The 22,704-nt window shown below is 37.4% G+C and overlaps 1 protein-coding gene across 1 annotated transcript in view; it reads right to left on the minus strand.

The window, feature by feature from the left end:
- Nucleotides 1-4,417: 4,417 nt before the first annotated feature.
- The window catches only part of Aldh1a7 (aldehyde dehydrogenase family 1, subfamily A7), a 34,604-nt gene continuing 16,317 nt past the window's right edge, over nt 4,418-22,704 (minus strand). Inside the window, exons 8-13 of the mRNA NM_011921.2 lie at nt 20,863-20,965; nt 19,615-19,799; nt 13,676-13,840; nt 11,363-11,520; nt 7,801-7,875; nt 4,418-5,000 (exon numbers count right to left, since the gene is read on the minus strand). Coding sequence (NP_036051.1) covers nt 4,928-5,000; nt 7,801-7,875; nt 11,363-11,520; nt 13,676-13,840; nt 19,615-19,799; nt 20,863-20,965 — 759 coding nt within the window. The 3' untranslated portion in view covers nt 4,418-4,927. The remainder of the gene's footprint in view (nt 5,001-7,800; nt 7,876-11,362; nt 11,521-13,675; nt 13,841-19,614; nt 19,800-20,862; nt 20,966-22,704) is intronic.

Below are 22,704 nucleotides of genomic sequence, written 5' to 3' on the forward strand. Positions count from 1 at the left end.
CTGAAAAGCAAACCTTGTTTATGATGCCCGAGCAAAGATCTTCAAGCTTCCTTTTAGTCTACTGTTAACCAAGACATAAATGTTTTCACCCCTTCATCCCTTGGCTTCCATTCTTTCTACTCCTATATGAGTATGTCTTCTATATTTTCCATCTAACAAACTAATATTATCACGAATCTTAAAACTAATAACAAATCTTCCCATGATGCTTTACCTCCTTTCTTTTTCCTTTCCACTCATACCACAGTATCTGGCATTGTCAAGATTGTCAACTAGTCTGAAAACTATCAAGATGCTTTTACTCCCGAGAACACTCAGTCCTTTACAAGTGATTATCTTGTCACCAACTGCCCCTCTGTTTATCAGAGTGGGTTAACACCTGGATAGTGACTTTTGCTTAAGACAATACTCACCTCCAAGAAGTGAACTACAGGATGAGCCTACTGCCTGGAACATAGTGGTAACAGAGGTAAATACCAGTACAGCTGCCGGACAACATAGTCTCTCCTGAACACTACTAAAACCTCCACTGAGAGAAGAGAGAACCCAAATTAAAACAACAACAAAATTGAAGCAACAATCTTACCCTACGTCTTGGTTGGAGTTGCCATTGCTGTGAAGAGACACCATGACCAAGACAACTCCTATAAAGGCAAATATTTAATTGGGGCTGGCTTACAGTTTCAGAGGCTTAGCCCATCATCATCATGGTGGGAAGAATGACAGCATGCAGGCAGACATATTGCTTGTTTTGTCCCATCCCAATGTGTTAATTTTGGCTTTAGCTTGTTATATTTACTTTATTATTAGCCTTTATAAGCATGTTTGTTTTCTAATAGGAAACGGAAGGGGGCTGGATTCAGATGGGAGTAGGGAACGGAGAAGTAACTGGGAAGAAAATAAGAAGGAGAAATAATAATCAGGATATATTATGTGAGAAAAAACTTTCATTTTAATAAAAAGAAAATTAATTAATTAATTAATATATGGATTTTTAGAGACAATATTGCAAAGACCTGAATGAAATAGTCAATTTATGATATAATTATAACATGCTAGATATATTAAAAAAAAACCGAAAGATATGATGATGAACAATAATAATACATCAAATAGAAACATTAGAAACAAACCTACCAATAGAATAAATCACATACATAAGATAGACTATCAGAATATCAGGACAAAACATGTTGGATCATGCAGTCAAGGTCAATGACAAACTTTTAATTTATAAACAGAACATACAAGAACCTGGTGTACAATAAAAAGGCAAAAACCTATGAATGGTGGACTAAAAGAAAACAGAGCTTTTCATGAAAAGTGGAAATAAAATGGTTTTGCTAAGGTCAAAGAAAAAATTACCCAAGTCAAGCGAAGAAAAGTTCATACAGATGTAAGACAAGCACAGAATACCAAACGGACAGGAGGAGAAAAAATTATCCCTGGATCATAGTATATAGAGTTACAAAAACTAAATGTATAGAACAAGGAAAGTACATTGACAGTTGCGAGAGAGAAGCATTGACTTACATACAAAGACCAGCTCATCTGAGTCATAGATGACATAAGACTTTTCTATTAAAACATTAATATCAAGAAGGGCTTCAGTAGTAGTAGTAGTAGTAATAGTAGTAGTAGTTCAAACTCTCTGAAATATAACCAACTGCAAGAAGGCTAACTAGCAAAACTGTCATAATTGAAGTTATGACATTAAAAACAAGCTAAAGGGGAAAAATGTGCCCTACAAATGGATTCTAGAAGCACTGCTTCAGTCTAAAAGGAAAGATAAGCACATATAAGGAGCTTCAGGAGGGAAAAAAATAGGCAAAACTAAAGCATTCACAAGTACAATGAACTATGAAATCAGCAAAATGCTGAGAAACAACATGTAATTTGCAGTAACAGCTCTTGATAGTGGTGATCCCAGTTCTCCCAGAAAAAACAAAAACAAAAACAAACAAAAACCAGCAGACTAGATTAGTAAACAGAATGTCTTTGTGGCCTATAAGAGACACATATACAAAAAAAACTAAATAAGTAAACTATATCATAGGGTGAATGGATGGGAAAAGATGTGCTGAGAAAATGGACTTAGGAAACAAGTAGAGGGTGTTCTGCTATCTGACAAAATGAACATCAAACCAAATATAATCTGAAGATAAAGACAGTATAGAGGGACCACTTCATATTGTCAGAAAATGATCCAGCAAGTGGAAAGTATAATTAAATGTATATATATATATATATATATATATATATATATATATATATAAACAAACAAATACCAGCTCATCCAACATCATATAACAAAATGTATAAACTCAAGTAGTTTATGAAACACAATATATTTATTGAAAAATCAAAAGGCACGTTAAATTTTCTAGATTTAAAGTTATTAATTATGCTCCACACAGTCTCACTGAGTGACTTCTCACCATGAGATGAATAATTGGGAACAAAAAAGTAAGAAAGATTGGCATTGGAGATAGTATGTATCAGGTTGTCCCTACAGACATCTACCAAAACAGAAAAGAAAACACACTCTTGTCACAGACCATGTAATCTTCTTTAAAATATATCACAGGTTATGCCATAAATCCAGTCTCAGAAAAGTTGAAAATTGGAACATTATTTTGTATTCCACCCTACCACAATGAGATAAGGATAGAAATTAACAGCAAGAGAAACTACAGAAAACAGATAAATTAGAAGAGATTTTAAAAACACACTATTGAATGATGAATATGTAGCTGAAGAAATAAAAAGCAAATTGAAAATATCCTAGAATTATTAAGATAAAAATACTGCATATTCAAATCTTTTGGACTTCAGTGAAAGAAATCCTAATAGGGCAGTTTATACCACTAAAAAAAATATCATAGGGATTTCAAATAAATAATTTAATGATTAACATTAAGGCATTGAAAAAACAAGGAAAAAAACTATAAAAATCATTATATAGAACCGATGGTGGTGGCTCACACCTTTAATCCCAGCACTTGGGCGGCAGAAACAGGAGGATTTCTGAGTTTGAGGCCAGCCTGGTCTACAAAGTGAGTTCCAGGATAGCCAGGGCTATACAGAGAAGCCCTGTCTCAAAAAACAAAAACAAAACAAAACAAAACAAAAATCATTATATGGAGAAGAATTATAAAGACCAGGGAAGAAACTAATAAAATAAAAATGAAAAAGAAAGAAGACAAAAATTGAACTATGTAAAGAGTTAGTTTTTTGAAAAGAAAAATAAGATCAGTAAACCTTTGGTCAAATTAACCAGAAGAAAGAGGGAAAAAGGCCCTATCTTAATTAGGATTTTACAGCTGTGAATAGATGTCATGGCCAAGGCAACTCTTATAAAAGACAACATTTGATTGGAGCTGGCTTACAGGTTCAGAGCTTCAGTTCCGTATCATCAAGGTAGGAGCATTGCAGTGTCCAGACAGGCAGGGGGCCAGAGTTGCTGAGAGTCCTACATCTCCATCTGAAGGCTGCTAGTAGAAGACTGACCTCCAGACAACTAGGAGGAGGGTCTTAAAGCCCATGCCCACAGTGACACACTTGCTCCAACAAGGCCACACCTACTCCAACAAGGTCACACCTCCCACTAGTTCCACTCCTTGAGCCAAGTATATTCAAATCACCACAGGCCCTAATTAATAAAGTAGAGGTGAACAGAGACAGTGCAACGCACACTGAGAAAATTCAAAGAATCGGATGAGATGCTTGAAAAGTGTACACTCAAGTTTAAAAATCTAAAAGAAATGGGTGAAGCTAAGTCACATATGACCTACAAAATTTAAACCGAGATGAAGAAAATAATTAAAACTAGCTATAAGAAGAAATGAAACAAACAGGGCAGTGATTAAAATCTCTTGACTAAAAACTTTCCAAGGGCAGGTTGATTCAGTGCAGAAGTCTATCAAAGAAAAGTAACAGCAATGCTTCTCAAATATTTACAAAAAAAAAAAAAAAATTGTTCCCCCTTCTAGGTCAGATTAAAACATCCTCACTTGGGCCTTCCTTCGTGTTTAACGTCTTAGATTCTGTGGGTGTTCTGTCAACAGTATAGCATGAATGGAGGAATAGCACACAAGCCATCTTCCTAAGTGGAGCTATTAGCTCCTGACGGCTGCCAGCAGAAGGAAAGTCAGTTTTCTCCAGAGATATGGCTCCTGATAGATTGCTAATGCCCCAGTGAGTGGCTCCACACTCATGTGCATGGGGGCAGCATTGCTGGATTCAGTGTGTCACAATAGATGTAAAAGTACATGAAGTTGGGATGTAGATGTACTTAAATGCAGATCTGGGAAGAGTCAAAGGGGAGAGTGGAATTGCAGAAGATCACAATGCATTGCACACATATATGACACTCTCAAAGAGTAAATATATATTTTAAAAATTCAAACTGAACAAAATCATGCGAGATTGCCTTTATTAAGCTTTGCATTCGAATTACAGGGAGGCATTTCATTTGACAAGCAGTCATGGCATTCTGGAAAATATTTCACAACACTCAGAGGAATAACCCCGAGGAATAGAGCAGCTAACTTTTCAGTTATCATGCATGGTACGTAGTTCAAGGAATCAGTGTGGGACAGAGCTTAAATCAGGACTGGTCCTCCTTGCCAAGTGTGTACTCTAGACAAGTAGCTACAATGGAAAGCACCTTATCATGACAGAGTTACAGAGAGCTTGCACCTTAATGTATCCTTTTGTTCTGGGATATGAATTGGGTTCACGGATTAGAAGACTCTGATTCTGCCAGATTAAGCTACGTCTTTTCTATGATTAACAGTAATACTGATGAATTCCTTACGTTTAAAGAACTCAACAGAAGAAGAACTTATAGCAAAACACCACTTTCTGGTGACTGTATGAGATGTACAGCCACTGCTGAGAGTTTCTCTTCACTCTGCTGGCTTCTTTATGAGTTCTTCTGAGATATTTGCATTGCAACTGTCTTGAGCTCAGTGTATTCATAAAGACCATGTTCGCCCCTAGAGAGGGAAGAAAATTGTCAATAAATATGATTGTATAGCGCAGTGTAAGTCTGTAAATCAATATAATCCCTAGTAATTAATTCGGTGGTAGTTTTTTCTTGCTTATCTGACTAGGAACGATATAAAATGTTTACTGAATACACAGCAGTTCATATTGCTTCTAGATGACCATAAGCTTTTTGACCAAGAAAAAAATATTCTTAAACTTGACTCTTATTTTAAATAATTACATACTTGGCTTATTTCCAGAGAAGATATTATTTATACTATTCTATTTGATTATGCATTTACTACTACATAAATCGGCCTGAACAGATTTTATCAGACCAATAACTAAGAGAGGTGTAGGTCACCTTGCAGTGTTTGGTCACTGAAGAGCAGCAGAATAAACAGCCAGCTGCACTGGAGCCTGTGTTCACCATCTGCCTGGCCCAGAAGTGGTGGTGATAAGCAGGTAGAGAATGATCAAAATTCTCTTTCATTCAGGGTGTTCTGTTTGTCTAAAGCTGCAGTTTTAATGGTTTCTTCTAATTCAGGGACACACGGACACCTAATCTTTGCTGTTGGAATTTTTATTTATTTTTAACATTCCTTTTTAAGAAGGAAAGAAACTAAAACTTGGCCTGCCTGATTCAGGCTTCTCAGATTTTAGGTCTCTATTACTTAACATTCCATAATTTATTTATTTCAAGACAACCCCAACTGAACAGAAACTGAGTCAAGTCTGTCTGTGGGTACCACTGTAACTTATTAGGACTTTACCTGAAACCAATTTTGGGAATTATGATTTGTTTCCACCTGGTGGATGACTTAGTTTGGAAGGATTGCACTCAGTGACGTTCTGCATTCCTTGAATATGATTATTGAATTACATGTATATAGGACTATTCTCAGGACCTATACACACCTAGGATTGCAAAGCTATCCTAGAGAGCTGCATTGTGGTACTTCTCAACCAGCTATTCTCCCAATTTAGTCATATATATCAAAGATGTCCTATTCTCCTGAGCAATCAATAATCCCTATATATTGATTTTTGTGTGTATAATTTAAGTATCTTCACGTATCCCTTGAAAATCTCAATGGCTCAACAGTTAAAAGCACTGACTACTCTTCTGAAGTTCCCAAGTTCAAATCCCAGCAACCACATGATGGCTTACAACCATCCGTAATGAGATCTGATGCCCTCTTCTGTGGTGTGTGAAGACAGCTACGGCGTACTTACATATAGTAATAAATAAATAAATCTTTAAAAATGGAAGAAGAAAGGAAAATCTCAACAGCATGTTTTTCATCATAATTGAGGAGCTTGACTGACTGCTCTAAACTTCATTAAAATGTAGTGTTTTAACAAATAGTTTAAGTCAAAGAGGCAAACAAATTAGCCTGTAATTTTGACAAACTTGCTTTCCATTGTATTTAGGATTATTAAGGCACTGAGCACTCTCAGGGGACTTATAAGTATATTGTCATATTGAGACTACCCTGAGTCATCTTCCTCAGAAATACTGTATATGTATTGTTTTAATTCAGGCCACAAGAACATCTCTCTGCTTACATTTCTCCTTATCTGAGAAAACTCTATACATTACTAGCTCTGGCTTCTAGCTCTTTTTGTACACAAAACGCCTGGGCTAGTCATCAACTATTGATTGTAATTCCGTGTATCTAGATGAGGTCAGGGTTATCTTCTTACACGCGTTCGCAACCGGCCAGGAAAGACGCAACAAACCGGAATCTTCTGCGGCAAAAGCTTTATTGCTTACATCTTCAGGAGCAAGAGAGAGAATGGCGAAACCCCGTCCCTTTTAAGGAGAATTATCCTCCGCCTAGGACGTGTCGCTCCCTGATTGGTTGCAGCCCATTGGCCCAGTTGTCATCACGAGAAAGGCAGAACACGTGGCGGGAAAACTGCCCCTGCATGTGTGCAGATTATTTACTACTTAGAACACAGCTGTCAGCGCCATCTTATAATGGCAAATGTGAGTGCGGCTCCCCACATCATATTTGTAGTAAACCTGCACACAACAGCTGAGCTTCTCATGACAGTCTGTGTGATGTGTGTGAGGCTAAGCTATGTCCGCCTCTACTCAGTGCCAAGAAATAAGCCTTATTGAAGGTTCAGACAAATGTTTGCTAAACTGATTTGACTTCTACAGCCAAGAAAATCAAAAAGTCATCTGAGTTCACTATGGGAGGTCCTTTGGGAACCCTGCTTCCAAACTTCTGAATTCTGTTGGTCTGCCTTTCAGAATGAACCACATTCTAACTCTTGGAAGGAGTCATTAGTGGCAATCACCTCAGCAAATCTCTAGAGACATTGTGCAGCAAGTGGCTTATTTAACAGATGCATCACTGATTTTAGGTAGACATCACCTTATCAGTTTGCAATCAGGCAACCCTCATTTATTTAGGAGGTATATTTGAATACCTAGAGTATTTCAATATTTAATGACTAACATCTCAAGATCATATTTGTCCTTTTTTCCTACATTCTGAAAATGTTTCCTAAATAGCTTCTATTCACATATACTGTAGGCCATTCTAAAAGCAGGCGATAATTTAGTTATCAAGTTGGGGTGTACTTAGCACAGCCCTATATGGTTGTAGGAGCTTAATGAATTATATTCAATCTGCTATTGCTTTTATACACTTAGGGCGTACTTCCAAAATTTAAAATCCTATCTGGTACTAAATATGGATGGAGTTTACCTAAGTAGTGAATAGATCAGTTTCCTGGGAGTGGTACTCCTTTTCACAAACTTAGGTATTTATTGAAATGCAAAGTTTAACTTACAGTTCTCGCCCATTTCCAGACATCTTGAATCCACCAAATGGGCATTGGACAGGGACAGCCAAATAGCAGTTCACCCTAAAACACAGAAGAGAAGCCTACTATAGAAAACAATTAACTCATGCTATAATTTCTAAACTGCAAATTTATTCAGAGATTGCCTTAAGAGTTCCTTTGTTTCAACCTAATATGATCACTGAGACAAGAAAGCAGTGCTATAATTTATAATGCAGAAAGCATCTACATATTACCTAGAAATGAAGAATACAACTATAAGTGTGAGTAGTTATTTTTTGAAAAGTTAGTTTGAATCATCACAGAGGGAAGAATCAATGTACCATAAATGGAAGTGTCTGAAGCCTGGATTAAATGCTGTTCTTTAAAGGCCTCTATGCAGGAAGTTTTGTAATAATCTTGAAGTTTATACACTTAGCAGTCTAAAATTAACTATCTTTACAGAGGTATTTGTCAATATTTATTTCATTTCTTTCATTCATTGATCAATAGATTGTTTAAACAGAAGTCATGGCAGGAATTGAGCCTAATTAGTCAATCTGGTAATAGATTTAGAAATATTTTTGAAGGTGTTTCTACAGAAAAAAATAGTATAAAATGAGAATAGATTGAAGAGGAGCTTAAAAATAGACCAAAGTTATGCGGAGGAGTGCTGAGGGGTACAATTGTGCAGGCCAGGAACAATTATTTTAATGTCAATGTAGAGAGGAAGATGTTTTAATATTTTATCGTGTTTCTGCTGACCTCTGCCAGATGATTTATAAAAATACATAGTACACAGCAAGTTCTTAGTAAATGTAGAATATGAATATGTATGAGTTAGTAACACTGAATTTACTATTACTTTTATTATAGGGGAAAAATCTGTTGATCAGTAGTTATGCAAAATAAATGAGAATTTGATTTATTTCCTTTAAGAAACTTGAGAAGAAATGCCACTATTAAAAAAAACAAAAACAAAAACAAGATTTTGAGCTATAGTGCCTAATGCTAATTTTATATTAGCATTATACAGCAGTTTTGAAAGGTTTCATTGAATAAAAGATCTATGCCAGAGTAAATCACTGAGACATACTATGATGGAGATCTTTGCTTCACAACCTTATCCCTCAGTTGGTTGTTTATATACATTTTTATTTATGGTGTGTGTGTGTGTGTGTGTGTGTGTGTGTGTGTGTGTGTGTGTTCATGCACTCACATACATGCACACATGGGCACATTTAGGAAACTAAACGGAGACTAGAGGTAAAGTGTTGGTTTGATTTAGTTTTTCATTTTCTCTCCATCTTACCTTTTGAGACCACATCTCCCACTGAGCCTGGAGCTTACCAACATAGCTAAATTGCCTGACAAGAAAATTCCAAGCGTGCTTCTGCCTCTGACTATGACCACAATGACAGAGTCAGAAGCACAGGACAGCATGTCTGGCTTTTCCATGGAAGCTAGAATGAAGCTCATTTCTTATGCTTGCACACCAAGCACTTTCCCTGCTGAATCATCTTCGGCTCAGCCCCGCATTACATAGTTTGAATCTCTCAGGTGAGTATCCCTTCTCTGAAGTGCACAACTGTTTTCGTTTTGACAGTTCTTCAGACTAGGAATTACTCAGATCAATTTTACTGGTTGAAAATTTATCTTTGAAAATATCACATTTTAAATGATCCAAAATCCAAGCATTACATTGCCATCGTTTAGAGCATTTTGGATTTGACATTTTAGTGTCCTGCTGGTTAAACTTGTACATGGTGAAAGTCGAGAAGGTTTTTCTCTAGAGTGCTAAAAGGTCAGTCTCTCACCTCTACCATTCAGTGTACGATTGTGATGTTACTTAATCTGGTTTTGTTTTCTGTTTTTTTTTCTTTAATCAAAGATAAGGTTTGGAATAACAAATAGTAGCTGTCAGGTGAGATAAAATGATGAATTGAGAAATACTTTGTGGGGAGTGGAGATGTGGCACAGTAGTTAAGAGCACTGACTGCTCTTCTAGAGATTCTGAGTTCAAATCCCAGCAACTACATGGTGGCTCACAACCATCTGTAATGAGATCTGATGCCTTCTTGTGGTGTGTCTGAAGACAGCTATAGTGTACTCATATATAATAAATAAATAAATCTTTAAGAAAGAAAGAAAGAAAGGAAGGAAGGAAGGAAGGAAGGAAGGAAGGAAGGAAGGAAGGAAGGAAGGAAGGAAGGAAGGAGAAACACTGCAACTTTGAGCCAATAGTTGCTAAATGGTGAATCTCACTTTGCTAGGAAGAAAAGATTCTTCAAGCTATCAAGAGGATCAAGAACTGCCTGGCTGTGTGCCTGATTTTCCTTAACCGATCCAGGTGAGAGAATGAAAATAGCATGTGCTGTAGCTGGGACTGAGGAAAGGGAGGCTTGATGAGACAAGGGACGCTGAAGAAAGAGTCCAGAAGTGGAGCACAGCCTTTGAGAGGTACAACCTGAGAATTAAAGTTAAATTGTAAAAATCAAATAAGAAGAGCTGGAGAGTTGGATCAGTGGTTAAGAACACTGGTTGCTCTTCCAGAGGTCTTGAGTTCAACTCCCAGCAACCACATGGTGGCTCACAACCATTTGGAATGTGACCTGAGGCCCCCTTCTGGTGTGCATGAAGATAGCTTAGTCATATACATTAAATAAATAAATGAATGAATCTTAATTTAAAAAAAAAAATCAAAGAAGAAACTAACTCAAAAGCTAGAGAAAATAATGGGAAGATGATGATCTAGTTAACAGTACTTGCTGCTATTATGAAGATCTCGAGTAGGATCCCAGTACCCAAATTCTTGTGGCTTTCAACGGTCTATAATCCCACTATCAGCTCTCTTCTGGTTTCTGTATGCCTTAGGAACTCACAGGATGCACAGACACGCGTTCAAGCCAAAAACTCATACACAGAAACTAAGTTTTATAAAGAATAGCATCATACCCAGCCCAACTACTCAGGAGCATGCTACAGGAGGGTAAGAAATCCAGTGCAAGTATGGGCCACAAAGTGAATCCAAGGCCAGACTGAGCAAGAAAGTGAGTTCCTGTCTCATTAAAAAGCATAAAGGAGACCAGGATAGAATATGCAGTCAGCTAATATAACACCTTAGGCTTCATTTTAAGTATGGCAAGTTGATAATAGCAACAATAATAACTTCCATAAGGTACCAATATAAACTGTCCAATGTAAAGTTGACTAATGATAGAATTTTCCTTTCATCTCACATATTCATAGCAGAGTGCTGATGCTGATTGTCCTGAAATTATCTAACAATGTATATATACATATACATATATATATATGATTAAATAGCCATAAAATAATAATAATATATACATAATATATATGTATTAGATTAAATAGCCATAAAATGGTCAATGTGCTACACGAGTAATTTGAAAAGCTGCCTGATAATAATGTCTTTTGGTTTTATTTACAGAAACTACCTTCATAACAGATCAAATAAGTTCTATGAAAGTTCAAGTCTAGAGGAAATCAAGTCAGTCTGCCTACATGGCTGATATCTGAAGGACACACCTTACTCAGCGGCACTTACCACACCATCCCAGCCTGCAGAGCAGATGACACAGTGATGGCCTTATCCAGGTCTTTAGTGAAGACTCCTGCTGCTAAACCATAGGTAGTGTTGTTTGCTCTCTTGATCACATCATCCATAGATTTAAACTTCATGATTTGTTGCACTGGTCCAAATATCTACCAAAGGATGACAGAAAAACAGGTTAACAGTATAGAAACTATATATGCTTTAAACATAGTACATATGTTTGCCTAGAAACCATTCTTCATTGGCTAAGGAGCTGTCTTTCATCTAAGACCTATGTGTTAGAATTAGAATAGTTGACTATGGCCAGTCAACATAAAAAGAGGTTGTGATTGTGCGTCACATTCTCTGTGGGGCAGACACCAATTGTTACTACAGAATGTATTCTTATATCCTGCAATAGAGCTGCCCAAAACGGGAAGAACTGAACATCAATTCACTAACTGCATCATTTTCTTATAAATACCTTAAAATTTAACTACAGTTTCCTTCACTGTTTAAGTTATTGCACAAAACAACAAGACCAAGAAAGCAGTGCTTTGCTCTAATAGTAACAAATAGGCAATGATTGAAAACAATGTTTATGTTTTAAACAGCAATGTATTGTTGATTTAAGTATCATTCATTTTATACTTGGATACTTTTATAATTATAAAACTTGGCTAAAATAGCACATGGCACAAGTTTTTACTCAGATTCTACTAGCCACCCAACCTTAGACAGTATTACCAACAAAGAAACAAACAACCAAACTTATTACAGGAAACCTGACTCCAGAATCATCCTTTCAAACCAAACCCCGAAGTCTCTGTCAGGGGCTGGAGTCACAGAACAGGAAACAAGAGTCACAGCTTGTCTAATCCAAAGTGAGTCAGCTCTTCACTTCTACTGGAATCTAGTCAGTAAAACCCATACGCAGCTCAGTTTATATGTCACCCTCCAGGTAAGAGGAAACACTTGGATATCTCTCTAGGTATTAAATTTCTATATTCTAATAAGATGTTAATCAAAATTAAATAAAAGAGAGGCTTCTTTGAATGCTACTACAATTTCCTTGGAAATGTGAACATAGATTGGTAAAAATTGGTTCTGAGTCTATTTGAGTTATATAAAGCAGTTAGGGACCATTCCCTGAAGGCTGGGGACAGATCCTGAAATTCTAAACTATCGTGACCCCATAACTGGGAAACATAACACTGTGAACATTGGAAATGGGAAGCAGATGGAGCAGGACTTCGGAGGCTTTACACAGAGTTGCAGCAATTTAGCTCACATGGTATAGACTCTTGGCTCCCATTTTGAAGCAGCAAAGGAGATATTCCTACTAGATACATTATAGGAACACAATAAATGTTTCCCTGAGTGAAGACTACTTTCTGCTTTATTTCTTTCCTACCCTTGTTAATCAAGTTCTACAGCAATAACTCTAATCAAAGAAGAATTGCCCAGTAAGTACAGAAATTTAAATGCAGTTGAGGAGTGAACATAAATATGGTGAATTATCTACCTACATATGACTTTTATTTCTGTTCTTTACATTTATTTCCTTTTCATGTAAAGCTAAATATTCCCTTTATCTCTTTATTTGTTGATATTATGGAGGCAGCAAAAATAAGCTATCAGATCCTCTGTCACATCAAGAACATGAGAATAAATTCATTGAATGGGAAATTATTATTCCATGTATTTGAGTCATAGTATCTTCTTATTGGGGTGTAGTACATGACACTTCTATTGTTCAACTATACATATCATTGCATATATTAAAAGCCCTCAGGCTTGTGAAGTATACAGCTGCCATTTTAATCACACAGTGTTCTTCTTACTTATACGTTGAATATCTGGGTACCATCTTTATTGATGGTCCTTAGATTGTGCTCCTAAGAGTCACCCTCATTTCCCTTACAAAGCCAGTCCACTCTGTCTCTATGAGGTTAGGTTGACTTTTTTTTTTTTGTTCTTATAACTGAGATCAGTAAATACTTATTCTTCTGTGCCTGGCATATGTAACTTAATATGTGCATAATTGTTCCTGTTTTAACAAATGACAGCATCATTTCCCATTCCTTTAAGGCTGTGAATGAAGCAATTATAAAAACTATTGTGACTTATTGTGTGTTTGATAACTCTTTGTGGACCCACTGGATTCCTCAGTGCTCAGTCGTGCTCACAAAATATTTAAAACCTTATCATCAGTCATTTCAGGAAAATGATATTCAACAAGCTGATTTTTTAGAGGGACACACAGCTTACACACAGAGAGAACACAGCAAACACAACAACAACAGACCCATGGGGAAATATTACCTCCTCTTTGGCAATGCGCATCTCATCAGTCACATTGGAGAAGACTGTGGGTTGGACAAAGAAGCCTTTGTTCCCCCAGCGACCTCCACCACACTCCAGCTTGGCTCCTTCTTTCTTCCCACTCTCAATGAGACCAAGTATTTTATTGTGTTGTTCCTTGTCAATCTAGTTGGGAGAAACCATGGGCAAAGGAGCAATGATAAAGATAACATATTGTGAATGAAGGCGTCAAAAATGCCAGGATATTCATATTAAATCTGGTCATTCAAAGCAGGTGACATACATTTATCTCATTTTCCAGTATGTTTTTCTTTCTCATGAATTTCAGGAAAGAATGCTTGAATGTATTTAAATTTAGTACAGTTAGGAAAGAGTAGAATCTGGCGACATGAGAATACATAAAACTTTCTTACAACTGTTTTTTTTTCACATTGGAAGAAAAGGGTTGTTAGTGATTAAATGTGTTGGTCTGGGATCTTAGTCCTGAGTGAGAAAAAGGAATGAAGTGAGAGAGAGGACTTTGACTCAGTTTCAGTGGCTATATATCACTTGAGAAGCGCAAGCTTTTGATGGTCAGAGACCTCTTTTCTTCAGAGACAGAGACAAGGCCAGCACACCTCTAAGCCATTCATGACCTGGCATCTCTAGTTATCATAGTTTGAGATCATCCTCAGTTCAACTCAGTAAGTTGCATCCCAACAGCTAACGCGGTCTGTTTATCCTCTTAGTACTTCAACAGATAAACTGTGTCTAAACATACAGCAGCATGAATATGCAATATTTTTATTGGATATTTATTTATTTACATTTTAAATGGTATCCCCTTTCCCAGTTTCTCCTCAGTAAATCCCCTTATCCAATCCCCCATCCCCCTGCTTCTATGAGGGACTCCCCCACTCCTGCCTCACCACCATAGCATTTCCCTACCCTGGGGCATCAAGCCTTCACTAAGGGCCTCCCCTCTCATTGATGCAATATTTAACTAATATTTTACATAAGTAAGAATGAAAAGGAGGTTAGAGTTCCATTTGGTGATATCAGAATAATCCTACTCGTCCCACACTGCATTGGACTATAGGGTCTTCCCCTTATCTCAGCTCTCATGGAAGGGTAAATGATTATCTCTTAGATCTCACATTATTGGTGAAAACAGGCTATTGGAGGGGAGATAGTGCAGGGAGGAGGTACACTAAAAAAAAACAAAAACAAAAACAAAACAAACAAAAAAACAGCGATCAAAGCACTAAGAAGAGAGTCAGGTTTTTGCCTATTCAACATGTCTCTTGTTATGACTTGAAAATAGCATTCTTCATATTCTTGGGCTCTGTCAATCTCCTCAGTCTTTGAAGAATCAGAAGAGATACCATGCTTGCTCTCTAATTGCCCTCCACTCCGCTCCAGCTTGCAAGTAGAATAAATGCCACCACAACCAGTTATAATTTTAGAAACTGTGGAACAGTTTGTGGTACCATGTTGCTCTAAAATTTCCTGTACATGTCACTGAAAGGGATAACCCCCTCCCAAAATACTCTCTTCACTTCTAGCCTATTATGGAATTCTAATGGTTGTTTTAAAATGAGAATCATTGGTATCACTTCTTATCAATTAATATAACAAGACTAAGTGCCATTGCTATTAGATCTGCTCAATAAGGACATGTTCAGTATGATGTGTAAGGTGTCAGATTGACTTTCTGGATAATCTTGGCTTTCTTTATCAATTATCTGGTTCCATCCAATGATTCTTGTGTGTAGAAGAGGCCTTTATTGTTTTGTGACCAGGCTAGAAAAACACATATATCATGATATTGTTGTGATGGTATAAAAATATATCCTTTAAATCTTTGGATATAAAAATTTTCTGATTCTCTAGATTTGACATGCTAAAAATCAGATAAATGATAATTAAAAAAACACAAGCATATCTATGGAAAACACGTTTGGCAACCATAGTCCAACAAGAGCATTGAAAATAGATATTAAAATATATTAACTCAGTTGATACATCTCAATACAACCCCACACTACGGCCTGGGAAGCATTGTAAATTAAGAGCCAGAAAGTTTATAAAAGCCATGGTATTATTTAAATAATAGGGAAGCAGGATGTCTGCCTGGAGAAAATGTCTTCTCTGTATATGACTTGGAAGCTGTACCCATGAAATCTCAAAAGTGAGCTCAGCTAAGGAGTTACAGAGACAAAGTTTGGAGCTGAGACAAAAGGATGGACCATTTAGAGACTGCCATATCCAGGGATCCATCCCATAATTAGCCTCCAAACGATGACACCATTGCATACACTAGCAAGATTTTGCTGAAATAGCTGTCTCTTGTGAGATTATGCCGGAGCCTAGCAAACACAGAAGTGGATGCTCACAGTCAGCTATTGGATGGATCACAGGGCCCCCAATGGAGGAGCTAGAGAAAGTACCCAAGGAGCTAAAGGGAACTGCAACCCTATAAGTGGAACAACAATATGAACTAACCAGTACCCCGGAGCTCTTGACTCTAGCTGCATATGTATCAAAAGATGGCCTAGTCGGCTATCACTGGAAAGAGAGGCCCATTGGACAGGCAAACTTTATATGCCCCAGTACAGGGGAACACCAGGGCCAAAAAGTGGGAATGGGTGGGTAAGGGAGTGGGGGGGGGGAGGGTATGGGGGACTTTTGGGATAGCATTGAAAATGTAATTGAGGAAAATACGTAATAAAAATATTTTAAAAAAAGACCCACACAATGACAAAAATCAACCGACAAGCTGACATAGATGGAGAAAATCTCGCCGGAACCTACAGCACAGGAAGAAGCACAGGAAATGAATAGCAGATGTCAGAGGAATTCAGGATTGTCAAAGAAGAACTCTTGATAGGTTATTCAGTCCCAATAAGTAAATTCTCAACACATACAAGCTACCACACATGCACTCAGCAGGCTATATACATCATATTTAGATATGTGCAGCAATAATTAAAGAAGATACCACTCAGGTGGAGTGAGGGAGAGAACAAGGGAAGAGATGGAGGGGAGAAAAGAGAAGAGTAGAATTGCCTCACATAAAATTCTCAAATTAAAAAATCCTTATTACAATGGCCTAGTCGGCCATCATTGGGAAGAGAGGCCCCTTGGTCTAGCAAACTTTATATGCCCCAGTACAGGGGAACGCCAGGGCCAAGAAGTGGGAGTGAGTGGGTAGGGGATCAGGGCTGGGGGAGGGTATATGGGACTTTTGGGATAGCATTTGAAATGTAAATGAAGAAAATATCTAATAAAAAATGTTTAAAAAAATCCTTAATACATCTAAGAGGTGAATTTGATTGTTACCATACATAAAAGGTTTAGTTGTTATTTATTTAATAGAGATTATGAATATGCAGCAAAATAATCATGGTGCTAGATGTGTCAATATATGACATTGTCTCATTTCAGTGTGCAATGTATTCTCAAGATTTATGTAACTATGTCCTCTTTATTGGCAAAAAAAACTGAGTAGAAAATAAGGTCAAATTTCTTTTTCAAATGGAACTACTCATTTCATATCCACATATATGTATATTGTGTATGTGTGTGGATGAAGTCAGATAGAGAATACTTTATAAATGAAAAAACCTATCCATTTATGAACACTGATATGTAATGCAAAATAAACAACAGACCTATTAACCTATTATAACTTCTGTAAGACTCAAATACATTTACTTGGTAATCTTTCAAAAATGAATCCAGAAAATTGTAAAAAATAGTTTTCATACACAAACATATGGCCAAAACTTCTCTGTACCAATTTGGTTGTGACTCAGTATGAATTCCAAAACTCTGTTTAGAAAAACTTGGTAACTCAGCCAGCAGTAGATGAGATGTTAACCAAGAGCTTGGTCAATGTGTGTCTCTTCCCATAAGCTCCTTTTTATTACGAGAGAGAGAGAGACGAGACAGAGACAGAGACAGAGACAGAGAGAGAGAGAGAGAGAGAGACAGAGAGAGAGACAAAGAGAGAATATATAAGCATTGTTACACCTGGAACTTCCAAAACTTTTGTGTTGGTCAAAGTCCCAGCATACCATTCATCTACACTCCCTATCTTCTGCCTTCTCATCATATATCTAATGATAAAAGTATTTTATGTTTATGTAAACAGACCAATAGATAATTAGGACAAGAAATAGTATCGACAAAAGCACTCAGAATTACACATTTTTCTAGACTATGAGACAAACTTAACAACAAAATTGAAAAAAAAATTACCAAATCTGATAAAAATCAGCAATTACTTCTATATAATCTCTGAACTCAGTGGTAAAAAAAAATACAATGACATTGATACAAAACAATAATGGTTTTGCTTGACAGTTACCCTACTGCTTTGGGTTTCCATGCTTGCCAGTGGTTTTGTGCTAAGATTTTCCTGTTTGGGTATTTATACTAAGTAGACAATTCCAAATAGTCTTCCAAATTAATTGCATCCTGAGAAGCCAGTGACCAAGTATCCTTTAAATTTTATGGTTTTGTCAGACTCCTCTCTCAAGGTATAGTCAGTAGCAATGTCCTCCAATTTTTTGTGAATTGAATTTAGGTTATGCTTATTTTAAAATTCAATGAAGTTTGTGTCAGTAGGGAGACACACTGTAGCATATTTAATGTGAAAGAGTGACGATACCAAAGTCAACATCCAGGCCCCAGAAAGAGCACAGCTCTCAGGAGTGAATCTACTGGCATTTAGGGAAATAAAGGTTGTTGTGTGGTTTCCTGTTCACTGTACAGTCTTCAGCCGCAGCGTCCCTTCCTCTCTGTTCATTAGATGTGAGTAGATCCCCTCAACTTGTTATAACAACTCAGTCTCCAGAGAAGGTCAGTGTCCCCTGTGGGTGTGTGGAAAACTGCCTCCGGTTGTGGATCACTGATTCAGAGCAGAATCCAGAGGCAGGAGTGAACTCAGAATCAAAGGGCCAAGAGCTTGAACAACAAACAGGCCAAGAACAAAAGGAAAAGGTGACTTTTGAGTGAAAGAAACAAAGCCATTCATATTTACAGTGGATCTAACTATGAAGAAGAAACCCAGAGCCCTGGGAATTCCTGGCTTCTGACAACTAAAGAGAGAAACCTGTCAGCAGCCCAGAAAACAGGAACTCCAAGAACCACTTATTACACTCATTACACCACAGAAACTGAGGAGCCTGCAGAAGATTCAGTAATGTTCTACTACCTAGACCTGTAGAATGGCAGCTGAGATGAAAGATTGGTCATGAGAGTGAATTGGCAGCCATATGTACAATTTTCCAGACTAAGAATTGTCTGTAGGAATGAAGAGTCTTGCCAATTGAAGAATGAAGGAATTGATAACATTTTAAATTTTTCCTTCATTTTGGTGTGTATATGTGAGTGTGGTGTGCAGCTGTATGTATTGGCATGTATGTGAGCACATGTGGGAGCAAATGCTGGTACCTCTGTGTGTACCTGCATGTACATGTGTGTGTGTGACGAAGGTTGACACTGGGTATCTTCTTCAATGGCTTTCAGTTTTATCCACTGAGGCAGGCTCCTGAACTCATAGCTCCAGTCTAACTGGCTAGTTCACCCTCTTGAACACTAATATTACAGATATGCTCCTACACACATCCAGTTTTTATGTGAGTGTTAGCCCAGAACTCAGGTCCTCGGAGATATAAGACAAATGTTTTAGGGATTGATCCATTTCCCCAGTCCTTCTTTTGATGCAACATTCCCACATGGCTCCTACAATGTCTCTAGATACTTTTTAAAAAATGGCCACCACAGAACAGAATCATGTCCTTGCTGTTGGAAGTTAGATTCTTTAAATGACCAGATGAAGATAATATCAGCTAGCAATGAGCATAAATAAGAAGGTAAGCTTACCCAATCTAAATTAGGCATAAAAAGATTGGTTTTCCTTCTGAAATGCTATCTTTCCAATGTTTACTCACCTGAGGACCTTGATTTATTCCGGAGTTCAGAGGATTTCCTAGAATGTATTTCTTAGCCCGCTCCACACTCCTCCTCACAAACTCATCGTAAATTGATTCCTCAACAAAAAGCCTGGACGCTGCAACACAAATCTGACCCTGGTGGAAGAACACTCCTTGGTGTGCAAACTCAACAGCACTGTCCACTGCAAAGGAAACAGTCACAGGAGGGAGAGAAGAAATATTTTCGAAAGAATACACACGCAATTATATTTCTCAGATGCAGTATGGTAATACAGAAAAATGATAAATCATTTTTATGATTTATCACCACTTAGAAGTCAGGTAATAAATTAAACTTTATTTACCATAAAAATGAAAACAACAAAGGAAATCTGAGAAGACGGTGTCTGCTCTGGCCTCTGAGGAATGTAGATTTGATAAGACCAAATATTATTACAAATAATTCCATATTTTTCCATTTTTAATTCTTCAGGCAATCGTATTTCCTTTACGTGTCAGGTTTTAACTAGTTGACAATAGATATCAGAATTACTTATTGCGTTTAATAATTTCATAATATTATTGAAAATTTTGGTTAATAGAAAGTGCTATTTTTCTGAAAACGACACACTCAAACAAGTCAAACTCACCACATCAGAATAAATCATCCTGTCCTTACTCTAGAAAAAAAATTCAAAATCTAACTCAAACCTCAGTCATAAAACCATACAAACTCTTCACTTAGTTTAGATGGTAAAATATGCCTGCATTTTTACAATAGAATAGTGTTGACTCTAAACAAAAGGAAGTAGTATTTTATAAATGAGAAATACTCAGTTCATGGCTGTAGAAATTTGGTGTGAATCTGTGGACTAATTAGAGTACAAGGCTAGTAATTCTGTTAACCAAGCAGTAGGTTCTAATATCTCCATTAAAGATCACAACAGTGACATCAATGAATTCTATGAGTAGCCATTTCTGTTAGATGGAACTATCAAAAACACATCGTAGATGCTATGTGTAGTCCATTTATGCTATCTCTGATTCACAATGAGAAGTAGCATTCTATTCCAATCCAGGAAAAATTGTATTCCTGCTTAATTTATCTACATTACGGAACAATTTAAAAGCTTCCCAGAGTCACCACAGATGCTCGTTAACCCCTTTCCCCTTGAAGGAAAGTCATTTGTAAGACTCTAGGTGACTGTGACAGGATCAGGCATCAGGAGGAAGATGATGAGATGCTTAGGAAGGAACTGTACTCACAGTCGGCATCTGCAAACACAATGCAAGGGCTCTTTCCCCCCAGCTCCAGGGTGACTCTCTTCAGATTGCTTTTCCCTGCAGCTTCCTTGATTAATTTGCCAACCTGAAATCACACATGACAAAGGAGGAGGCTTGGCATGTTCTCGTGTAGACAGATTCATTTCATACTTTCAACTTATAGGACATTTCTGCTACCATTCAATTTCATTTGGAAGCAGCATTAAATGGTATTGTTCAAGATCTGGCATCTTCAGGTGTAAAAGCTTCCATCATCAAGTCTGAAAATGCAAGATGAATGAGAAAGTGCTCATGGGAAGGTGAGCAGACATCTCAACTGTGAGAAACGACTTCATGTGTGGGCAGACATCAAGTCTGTGAGGGCTGACTTCATGTGTGGACAGGACAGACAAGAGATTATTTTTCGTTTTCATCAGAACTTCCCCTCTGTATTTGATCAGGAATACTCAGCAACACCTCAGATATTGACGTCTCATCCCTCTAGTGACCTTCAGAGAACTCTGTCCATTCAAACTAGCATTCTTTCCAATCTGGACTGTCTCCATGTTGGTTCTTTATTTGGGATCAGCTCCTAGCACAGATCTTTCTTAAGCCCTTTTCTGAGGATTCTAGATGGACAAGATTTTTTCCCCTCTGGTTTCCTGAAGAAGCACTCAGGGAGTACCTACCTGAGTCAGTCTCAAATGGTGTCATCTATATTTGTATAAAAATCTCAGATGCCTCTTTGCCTATTTACAAGAGCGGGCTCACAGCTAATCCTCCATCCTTCCCTACACCTGTCTCCCTCTTCCTTCCTTCCTTCCTTCCTTCCTTCCTTCCTTCCTTCCTTCCTTCCTTCCTTCTCTTCTCCTTCTCAAACACACAGTAATTTGCACAAAAGATGCATAGAGAGAAAGAGACAGCAAGGAGAGGAGAGGAGAGGAGAGGAGAGGAGAGGAGAGGAGAGGAGAGGAGAGGAGAGGAGAGGAGAGGAGAGGAGAGGAGAGGAGAGGAGAGGAGAGGAGAGGAGAGAGAGAAACTGACTCTGAGCTCTGTTTTACTACATTTAGCTAGAATCCCACAATTCTCATTTCTTCTTTAATTCTATTTTTTTCAAGAAAATACACTTCTTTTGTTTTATCTTATTTTGTATTTATATCTTTTCCTGTCTAGAGTATTACCTGTGATCATATTTGGTTTTGGCTTCTGAATCCTGGTTTAATTATTATTGATTCTTCATTTTATATATATTGAGAGAACAGTAGGCTAAAATAGTCTTTATGTTGTTTTAGAGGTAACCTTTTTTTTATTGTCTGGCTCTTTTCCTACTCCATATACTGGAATGTAATGAAAGGTTTATATTTCATCAGAACAATAAGATAATATTTAAGTCAATAAGGAGACTGAACTGCTATTGTGTAATAGGCAACAGAGAATTAATTTGCTAAGATTTTTCAGTCTAAAATAACTACGGGGACAAAAATGGAGAAGAGACTGAAAGAAAGGAGGTCCAGTGTCCGACTCAACTTTGCATCTATCCCAAGGGGAGACTCCAAGACCTACACTATTACTGATGCTATGGTATGCTTACAGATAGGAGCCTAGCATGGCTGTCCTTCAAAAGACCCAACAAGCAGATGACTGAGACAGTAGCAGATACTGATACCCAACCATTGTATTGAAGTTGGGGATCCCTGTAGTTGAGTTAGGAAAAGCCTGGAGGAACCTGAGGAGGAGGGCATCCCCATAGGAAGACCAGCAGTCTCAACTAACCTGGACCCCTGAGATCTCTCAGACATTAACCAGGCAGTATACACTAGCTAGTCTGCCCAGGACACATATACA

This window comes from Mus musculus, chromosome 19 (genome assembly GCF_000001635.26).
Source record: "Mus musculus strain C57BL/6J chromosome 19, GRCm38.p6 C57BL/6J".
In the NCBI taxonomy this organism is placed as follows: Eukaryota; Metazoa; Chordata; class Mammalia; order Rodentia; family Muridae; genus Mus; species Mus musculus.